This window comes from Rhinolophus ferrumequinum, chromosome 10 (assembly GCF_004115265.2).
Source record: "Rhinolophus ferrumequinum isolate MPI-CBG mRhiFer1 chromosome 10, mRhiFer1_v1.p, whole genome shotgun sequence".
Classification (NCBI taxonomy): Eukaryota; Metazoa; Chordata; class Mammalia; order Chiroptera; family Rhinolophidae; genus Rhinolophus; species Rhinolophus ferrumequinum.
Genome location: NC_046293.1, coordinates 27,500,772 through 27,511,153, shown reverse-complemented (window position 1 = coordinate 27,511,153; position 10,382 = coordinate 27,500,772). Strand labels below are relative to the sequence as shown.

Sequence of the window (10,382 nt, the reverse complement as noted above, 5' to 3'; positions counted from 1 at the left end):
GTGGAATTCAAAAATTGCTGCATTTAACTGTATCCCTATTTATCACTTTACAATGTCTTTATCTTAATGTCTCAATTCCCTCTATTTTCTTTTCACACCAAGGTATTGAATGAGAAATATATCAAGTTAACTGATTGTTTGACATATCTGAACTAGAGTGGCTTCTACACCACTCTTTTCTCTCTTTAATCTCCCGGTAAATATTTTTGACTTTGACATTTACAATATTGGATATGACAGGTGCCTGAGAGCAAATGCATAGAAGCAGTTAGGATCAGAACTGTTTGCTAAGGATTACTTTTTAAAACAGAGCACAATGTAACTAGTTTTATTGAATCCTTGAAGTGCAGAACCAAATAAATCTTATTTATTGAGAAAGAAAACAATCCAAACAATTATAAACCCCAGAAACTAACAGAAGCACTTAAACCTTTAGTACAAACATATTTATTTCTCAAACTCAGAGATTTGTCTAAAATACACTTATGATCTAAATACCCTTCTCCCTTCTTCCTTTACAACATACCATTTTAATCTGTTTGTTTATAGGATGAAAGCCTTAAGGAAAAGCCTTATTCACATTCCCACAAAAGAAAGAAAGAAATATTTGTCTCTAGGCATGAGTAGACGCACCAATCCTGGTAGAGGCACCAGTCCTAATAAAAGACACATAAGAGGATAGACGGTCTTTCATTATCAATAAATTCCTATTAATATAGCTAAGCAGTTCATTAAATTATTCAGATGCACTTATTGAGCTTCTATTATGTGCAAAATGTTGTCCCAAAGGCACTCTTCCTTAGATATAAAGTCAGCCACTGAAATAACTTCAGGAGTTTAGGACTTTGAGACACTCAAGTATCCTAATGACAGGAAATATTTGCTGCTGCTGCTGCTGCTAAAGTACCCAGTTTATTTCTAGGGAACAGCTCAGGCATTGGAAGAATATAATTCTAACTTAAGCATTAACAAAAGACGGAGTTAAGGAGTGGTTGTACCCTTATGACATAACTCAAACGACAATGTGAAGTACATTCTGATGATCTAAAATGCAGGGCAGTCTAAGAAATGACACCGGTTTAAAAAGAAACCAGTACCAACTTCAAAATAAACCAGGATATCGATTCGTTGCAATTTATAGGAAAAATTAAAACATAGAACTACTAAGCCCTCCCCTAGGACTGAAGTCATACCTCCTCAGACACACTGCCATCTTTGGAAGCATGAAAGGAAACTGGCAAAATTTAAAGCATATTAAATAATTAAATAACACAGCCAAGTTTTGTGTGTGTGGTCCCAAAGACTTTTCAACATATCTTTCAACATTACAGTGGTAGGAATGGAAATTGAAGAAATTATAACTATTTTCTCAGAGACAGCTTACAGATTTCTTATACTTCTCAAAGTGAAAACATGACACATCGCCACTATAACAGAAGCTATTTTGTCTATCACCCATAAGACACAACTTAACAGGACATCAGGCTTCCAAGGTCTAAGTGCTTCCTTCACATGCCCCTATTTGGGTTTTTCCCCCTGAACTAAATAGGTTCTCTTTTCAGGTCAAGTGTTACCTATTGGCAAAGTACCTTCAGGTTAAATATATTTGCATCATTTCTGTATCCCTGAAGTCAAGCCTCCACTTAGAAGCTTCAACTCGTCTCCTGGTCTTTCTATTCCGGACTTCCCACATTTACTTCACGTGGAAAGGAGAGAGACTTATTCCAGAAGAGCGATGCTATTTCCAGCTCACACCTGGCCTCAGAAAGTCAAACTCAGCCTTATCTGAAAAGGGCCTCAGTAGTCTCCCATTCAGACACTTGCAATTCCTATTATTTTCTAAATGTGATGATTAAATAAAATTAAATGCAAATAATAAACAGTAGTTAAATAAAAAAAACTTAAAATAAATTAAAAAATACATGGCATGGCAGTTTTCAGAGAAGGTAATAAAGGTCAATTTCCAGTAAATTCACATTCCTTTCTGTACCAGTTTCTATAATACAATGAGTGGGCAACACTGCCCTCTAAAGGGCTTATTATGTTACATCCCTTAGTTCACCTGATGGGAAAGTGCCTCAGGATGCAATGACCAGTGTGCACACACATTCTTCTTTTACTTCTGGGACACAGTCTGTTGTTGACCTTCAGTGAATGACTCTGAAGACCATGGAGCTCCTAGAGAGGGCATGAGACTTCGTGAAAGCTCATTGAGGGGATCAGAAACTAACATCTGTTGCAGTGGTTTTCAAACTTTAGTAGGCATCAGAATCACCCTGTGGCCTTGTTTAAATACAGTTTGCTGGGCCCCACCTGCAGTTTCTGATTCCCTAAGTGAGGGGTTGAGCCCAAGAATCCAGCTTCCTAACAAGTTCCCAGGTAATGCTAATGCTGTCAGCGGCCATTCTTTGTGAGCCGGACATTGGACTAGGCACCTGATCTCACATAATACAACAGGATGAGCTTTTAACATCTGTTTTACAGACCAGGAAGCCAAGTCTCAGAGAGATTAAGTGGCTAAGATCACACAGTGGTGAAAAAGTCTGTAATAAACCCAGGACTGTCTAACTCAACACCATCGCTCTCTTCTCTACACTACGCTGTCAGTAAAGGAGGCTATTAGTCACTTCGTCTTCCTTTCCTCAGCTTCTTCCTGCAAGGGAGCAGCACTTAGTTGACTGCTTGGTTGGTTTACCACCTCAGATAACCTGGAGATCTGGATATGAAGCCATCCAGGGAGGTCCACTCTATCCCTAGGCTGGACCTGTGAGTGGATAAGCTGAGAAGGGGGGGACAGCATGTCAGCAGAAGGGGCCTCTCGTGGGTCCTGAACCCTCCTACACTGTTCAGAGATTGCTTGCTCTGGACTCTGGAGGTTTTCGTACTCAGAACTCTAGAAGAGAGGTTTTAAAGTTAATATCTCCTTTCACAGGCATTCAGTGGACCTCAGAGCCTAGTGGGGCTTGGAGAGGATCAGGACTTGGCCATGTCTGCACACCCTCTCCAGCCTTGGCTCAAACCAAGGGCACGCCGGCAGGGATCACAGGAGAACTTAAAACAGGAGTGCCCAATGATGTGAAGCCTGAATGGTTTTGATACAGGAAAACTAGTTTTCAGATCACATATCCTACTAGGATAGGGCAAGTAAAAAGTCCCTAGCACTCAACCCCAGGCAGGATGTCACAGTGATGGGAAAAGTAGGGACGTGAGGACCCCTCCCCCACCCCATACACACACTTCAAGAAAAGTTTTTCTCATCCTTCGCATTCAGCTCCTAACGCAGCTTGGTGTTTTCCTGAGGGACCTACAAATCTGGAGCATCCCACGGGGATGGTTTCTGGCCTCGATCATTAGGGGAAAGGATGTTCTCAGAAAAACAGCGCTGAGAGCTGGTCAGCAGAGGTCTTTATGTGGTGGCCACGGTTGGCCTTCGTGCAGAACTGCACTCTGGACTCCAGCTGCTCACTGAGTTCATCCAGAGCCCCCGTGCAGGACTCCAGGCTCTCTGCCAGTTTCTGAATCTTGGCCTTCAGCACGGCCTGGCTAACCTTGGTGGCCCCCTCGGCCTGCCTGGGGATGAGAAAGCCACGTGAGCCGAAGAAGACAATGAAGTAGACGGAGTTGTACAGAGCGATGGAGGCGTTCCTGCCGCACTGCAGCAGCTGGCGGTCCCCGCAGCCCTGCCAGCGGCAGAAGAACTCGAGGCAGCTTAGGATCTCACGCATCTGGTCCTGGCAGGTGGCGGCGATCTCCTGCACCCTCCGCACCTCCCGGGAGTTGCAGAAGATCAGGGAGAGGTCAGACGTGATGCTGACTGCCCCTCCGGCGGTGGCCACCCCCAGCCCCACAGCCGATGCCAGGAGCGAGACCCCCAGGGTGACCGGGCTGAGCGAGAGCCCCACGATGGCGGTGACGGCGCCCACCGCGCTCAGCGAGCTGCCCGCCACGTTAGCCGCCAGGGAGCGCCTGCGGAGGCGCTCGAGGCGCCGGGCCACCTCGCGCAGGCGCAGCAGCTGGCCGTGCAGTCGGCCCCGGCGGTCCAGCAACAGACCGTGGAAGCGCCGCAGCGCGTCGGTGCCCTGCAGCTCCCAGGCCGCCGGCCCCTCCATGCCCTGCAGGGACACAGACACGCAGTTAGCCCGCAGTCTCCGTGCCTCACGGCGGCTCCCGCCCGCGGTTCGCCTCCGCAAGCGGGGAGTTGGCAAAAGTTAAATATAACAGCTACTTTCACACAAGGGGAAACGGGTCATTTTCCAGTGAGTCATGTGTCAAGTTCTCAAAGATCAGTTCTGTAAGCTGGGACAACTTTCACAAATTTTCAGGACCTTAAATCCACGTGTGCAAATAAGAATAATGCTATCCTCTGCTTTTCTCCCAGAGAACGCTAAGGATGGACTTTATTAACTATATGTTAAATAAGATGTAACCTCAGGTTGGAGAGAGTGGTGGAGTTAGAAAGCTACTGCAATACTCAGGCCTCTGCTCTATTTGAAAGATAACACTACAAATGGTAGGTCGTTTACAAAGTCCTTTTGTGACATGAAGACTTGGATCTTAACAGTTTTGCAATACAGTTTTTCCCCCTCTCTGATGAGTGAAAAAGATGTCACCAAAAACTGAAAACTCACAGTGTCTAGCAAATGTAAGAAACTAATCTTTCTAAGTTAGATGCTTGCCTGAAGCAACGCTTCTACCTGTTATTCTTCCAGGCTCTTATCTTAGAATTAAGCCTAAAATGTGGTTTGCACTATTTATTCAAACTCAAGCTCATCACGTCTCACTCTTTGATGGGTGCTTAATTAAAACTAAATTATATTAAATTAATATCACTGTCTTTATTAAGAAAGCTTCCTTTTAAAAATGAGTAACAGTTGAATAAAATAAAGTGTCTCAAATTGTTTTGTTTAACAACTCATTGAGGGCTACCTTGTACCAAGTTCGATTGAAGCCAATTGCAAATGACTAACAAAGAAAACTGTATATCCTTGGGTAAAAGTACATCCTTCCTAGTTGCCAAAAATTCCCATCTTCATATCTACTGTACTTATCATTAATAGGAACTTATTAAAAGTGGCAAATAAGCCATGGAAATAGAGCATTTCAATCTTGTGAGATATCAGAGGAGAAATTATTCTCACTTGAAAGATGAGGAAATTGAAACACAGACCAGTTTTAGATGCAGTTGATTTTTCACAGAGCCCAGTCTAGAATCTTGGTCTACTGACTCCTAGGTCTTAATTTTACTTGCATGCCTACATAATTCCACCCACCAGTAATAAATTTCCAAGTAAAGACATCTCTTAGCAAAATGAGAAAAAGTCACTCAAAATATATAATGGACCAAGGATATATGTACATATGTAACCCAGTATTACAAGTCCAATAGCTATTGTTCAGATAGTATCCCTTTAGGCTCCCCACTTACCACTCACTTTTGGCTATCTTCAGGAAAGAGAAATCTGAGGCTGTTTCTGGATGAGCATGCTTTATAGTTTCAGAGAACCAATGACTGCCCTGGGAAAGCCTTGTCTCATTCTGAGAATTTGCCATTTCCTGTCCTGGCTCCTGCTGCCTTCATCCAGAAGGATGTGACATGGTGGAAAATGACCTGCCAAGCACACAGCACATCCCGTATTTAGGAAATGAACATTGTGTGTTTGCTTTCCCCCAAACGCAGGAAAAGAACTGCAGGCTCTTCCCCAACTTGAAACAAGTGTTGTCATTCTCCCAGGGGGTATACCCGGCCTTTCCTCTCCTGAGAATAGCTAATGACGTTATCTGGGAGGGCATCAAAGGCACCCCAGGCTGACCAATTAGAGTGTTTCTTGAGAGGCCACCATTATAAAGTCATTTTTTTTTTTTTTAAAGAAAAGGTGGACGGGCGGGGGACAACTCTTATGTTTGATATACTTAAGTCCACTCCTGTATTTTAAAAAGCATTGTGAATCTTTGAGTGGTTGAAACATGTGATCCAATCAGCATGAAGCCTTAAAAAAACCCAGAAAGGCCACACCCACAGGAAGTGCTGCGTGCAGTTTGGGGCATCTCCAGCTGAGAGAAGATGTTGGAGGTCTCAGAAAGGGCACACTGCAGGCCAAATACGTCAGAAAAATCTGTGGGGTCAGGCTGCACAGGGAGCTAATTATACACTTTCAACAGCAGCCGGGATTCGCCTTCCCGGGTTTTCATTTGAGGTAGCAATTGTAGCCCATGCGACAATTAAACGAATGTACATGGGCTACAGGTTAGTGAAGCGGGGGCAGTTCTCTGAATAATTCAGGAGGGAAAAAGGAGTATAGCGTTTGTGGATGCTTTCTGGGGCATACACACAGGTAGCTGGAGCTCAGCCTGGAAGCCTCTGACCACAGGATCCCAAATACATCATCATTTTAACACTCCTTTCAAATAAGGAAGGCCAAATTGGTTTCTCACTTACATAATTATTGTCTCAACTCTCTGGTTCACCTGGAAAGTCTTAACAGCCATGTCTTTCTGAAACACAATTAACTTCCCCACCTTTATAACTGTACTTTGTATTTATCCACACAGGCCATTTGCTACTACTCACAACCATGGTCCTTTTGAACCTGATTTTTCTGAATTTGGTTATAACTCCTCAAAGAATAAATATAACCTTAGTCAAGACGCCTTCACTATCTACCTGCACTTTTGAAGTAAGAGATAGGAAAATATCTTTCTCTGTCCCCACAGACATAATCACTCCAAATGGGATGTAAGGCAGAACTGAGGGGAGGCTGTGGGCCAGGAGGGACCGTACCTTGATTCTTCGGTTCCCATATGCTCTTCCAACTTCCCCAGACATGTGTATGTTGGGTTTAAATGGATACAATTAAATCTTTATTTCACGGATGAGGCATTTGCTGGGATACAGAGAGGGTCATCATCTTTAGAGCATTAGTAATCAGAGAACAGAGCTAGGATGAGAAAGTAGAAGGTATAGGAGAATGGACAGCACGTGTACTCACCTCAGCCCATATCCTGAGGAATTTGTTTTTCTCGTGTTGTATACCAATTTGCTTCATATTTGTTTCTCTATGGAGCAAAAAGAATCCAGTCACTTGACAGTGTGCGCTAGTTGAAGTTTTATTAACTGTAAAACTTGGTACTTCGCATTATTTACAAAAAAGGACACAAACATGACACTTTTGACAGCATTTATTTACTTTCATCTATTTAAGCACAATAAGAAATTTGAAGAATAACTGAAGAAAGTTTAATCAAAAGTTTTATGTGGGCAGTTCCCCCCTACACACACACACACACACACACGCACACGCACCAAAAAAAAACAAAAAAAAACACGTCTACAGACAGCATCCTCAAACTTCTTTTCTAATTTGTTTTTTGGGGCACTTGTAATACATTACCTAAGAGAGACTACACTGAAAATGGTGGGTGACCCTCAGATTAACCTTCAGAGGTATTAAATCCAGGATGCAGCTACACCATGCCATTAACAGTATCAGCTTGAATTTTGAGTCCTAGATCCACAGGAAATACAATGCAACAAAGAAGAGAGGAAGAGAGCTTTTTTAAGCACAGGGATCTCCAGACTCCAGGCCTGGTGAGTCTGAATCAGGAGGTCTGGTGTGGTGTCTGGGCAAATGTAGGTGCGATTCTGACCTGCATCTGGGGTTGTGAACCACTACTCTAGAAGCTGTGAATTTTCTGACCACTAGTTACACAGCAGCAGGAACAGCAGGGCTAGTAGACAGCAGTTTGTTGGTTAGGTGTTTATACAGTTAAGTTATTAACAACTCCTTCATTTTGGGTCCCTGGTTAATACTATTACATTTTAAAGATGAAGTGATACAATCAGGACCTCCTAGAGATCTAGAGAGGCCTGGGCCATGTCCGTATTTTGAGGCTCTTGGTGAATTAACAAAAAATGAAGAACTTCTAAAACAAAATATAAAAAATTATGGTTTAATTCTTTTAATTGCAATGTAATATGTGTATATCTTGCAATGTCAGTGTTTTGCTATTGACAAGATAACCACGGGGTTTATAAAATACTAATTCATAGTGTAACAATGAATTATGTGTCATATAGTGGCAATGTGACACAAGTTTAGAGTTATATGACGATAACTCTTTCCTTTTAATGTTTATCAATATAGCTCAGTGATTATCCATAGAACCCCTGTAGGAGACAACATCAAAAGTGTAAAATCGAGACAATTTATGAATCTGAGGTTTAGGCCAAAGGTCTTTGAGACTTTCCTTTGTAATAGGTCCTAATGTGTACAATTACTCCAAAAAATAAAAGTTAAATAACACATATCCATCTGAGGATTTTGCCCATGTTTTTGTCAATTTCATGAAACTGTAAGTGTTCCAGCACATACTTAAGCTCTCAAAATTGCTTATTGAATTAAGCTAAAGAAAAGCACTTGTTCTCTTGAAGAAATGTCATTATTTTCATAATAATTTGATGAGAATTTGGCATGAAATTATCTCCTGTACTATACAATCTGGTAGGAAACTTACAGCCGTTATTCTGCAGAGGACTTGCAGGATATCTACATCGCACAACATCTCAACTATTTTTGTCATAAACTCATAGAATTGCACAGGAGAAATAAGACCCAGTGAACACTGAACTCCAGCCATTTTCTTTTCTCCAGATTGGCCTACAATCTTTGTTAATGTACATATACATCCTTAAACACTAGTGTTTAAACATTGCTCTATGTTCTTTTTTCCACTTAATGTTCCTGCAGATACACACTTCTCTGTGCTGACACAGTCCTCACCTCTTGTCATTTTTAATAGCTATGTAATAATCCTATTGTTTGCTTAGTCATTTCCATATTAGACAGTTGGATTGCTTCCAGTTTTTTCACTATTATAACTTGAGTTGCCAGGAACATCTGTGTAAACTTCCCCCCTGTGGATTATTTCTTTGGGGAAATATTCACAAATGAGAAAAATACCAGGTGAACGAGAATGAATATTTCAATGGTTTTTGTTCCACGTTGCTATATTGCTTTCCAGAAGAATCAATTTATAATGTCATTAGCTTTGTAATAATCTCAGCTGCAGGCTGTGAGACTGCTCAAAGTTTTGTTTGGTTTATTCCAGCTCCACGAGCATGTAGTGAGTACCTACTGTGTGCCAGACGTTATCCTACATTCTAAGGATAAAAAGCTGAATAAGACACCATCCCTGCCCTCCAGGAGATGACAATCCATTGGAGAGAAAGATGCAGAACAAATCATTTCAAGTCAATATGGAAAGTGCCACAGGTATGTGCACCAAAGAAGCCCAGGGAAAGTGCATACCCACGAAGTACTGGAGAAGAATTTCTGGAAGCAGTGGTACTGAGCTGAACCTTGAGAATTGAATAGCAATTATTTGGACAAAATTTAGGAGGCTGAAAAAGGCCAGCTAAATGAACAGAATGGACAAAGGTACGGTGGAGTGTCCAGGATGCTTCAGGCAGTTTAGTATTGCTGAGCACAAAGTGGGAAACTGGGACTGTCTAAGAAAGAGACTGAAGGGGTATGTAGGAGGCAAGTCATAATGGTTCTCACGTGCCACGTAGGGGAGAGGGAGCCATTGAAGTCTTTTAATCTATGACCTTACAGGGTTAGATGTGACATCGCTAACAGTTGCGTGAAGGATGGATTTTCAAGGTACACAGCTAAAAGCCAGGAGAAGAGTTAGGAGGCTATTGAAGTCAATGAACGAGATTGTCATGGATTAGGACAGTGTTGGCAGTTTGGTATAAGAATGGAATAGATAAAATAAAATACATATTTTAGAAGCAAAATTGGTAAATCATACTTAAAGCTTCTGCTCAGACATGGCACCCATCATATCCACTTATATTCTATGTTCAATCAAGGCATGTGGCCAAGCAACATCAATGGGATGGAAAAGTGTACTCCTCTCATGGGGGAGGCAAGAGGAAGAAATGCAAACCATCAGACCATCTACCAGAGTGCTTTCCTTAGAGGGGAGACCTTCCAAGGTGAATGTGAAACCACCAATCATCTCACATACTCTCTTCCTCCTCAGTTATTTCTTTGGTGCCCCCGTATGAATGTACAAAGGATCTCACTCTGGCTAGTATAAACAAACTATTGCTATGATTCTGGGGGAGCATGGTTGAGAATGGGAAGGGACCAAGGAATTCTGGAGAACCAAAGATAGGAGGGGAGCAGCTGTTTCGTAGTTGGAAGAGCCTGTTTAGATTCCAGTGACCAACCCCTGTTCTTTCCTGTCCTTGCATCAGCTTAAGAATCAAAGTTGTAGGACTGACCCCTGGGTTGGCTGAGCTTAGGTCACGTGCCCACCCCGACTCTACTGGATAAAGAAAGGAAGGGCGTGAATCACCTTCAGCTTCCAAATGAAAG

General features: G+C 42.3%; 1 protein-coding gene across 2 annotated transcripts; it reads right to left on the bottom strand.

The window, feature by feature from the left end:
* On the bottom strand, nt 1-5,570 carry APOLD1 (apolipoprotein L domain containing 1). 2 transcript variants are annotated; one of them, XM_033117393.1, is made up of 2 exons: nt 5,433-5,570; nt 1-4,112 (listed from the first exon to the last, which is right to left on the bottom strand). In XM_033117393.1, exon 2 carries the CDS (start codon nt 4,107-4,109, stop codon nt 3,369-3,371), a length of 741 nt encoding a protein of 246 aa, XP_032973284.1. In that variant the 5' UTR covers nt 4,110-4,112; nt 5,433-5,570; the 3' UTR covers nt 1-3,368. The 2 variants fall into 2 exon arrangements, with proteins under 2 accessions (XP_032973284.1, XP_032973282.1); XM_033117391.1 differs by having other exon boundaries at nt 5,426-5,557.
* Nucleotides 5,571-10,382: the final 4,812 nt, after the last annotated feature.

Excerpts from the sequence above, each read along its gene's own strand:
- APOLD1 (XM_033117393.1), bottom strand. The coding sequence starts at position 4,109 with ATGGAGGGGCCGGCGGCCTGGGAGCTGCAGGGCACCGACGCGCTGCGG.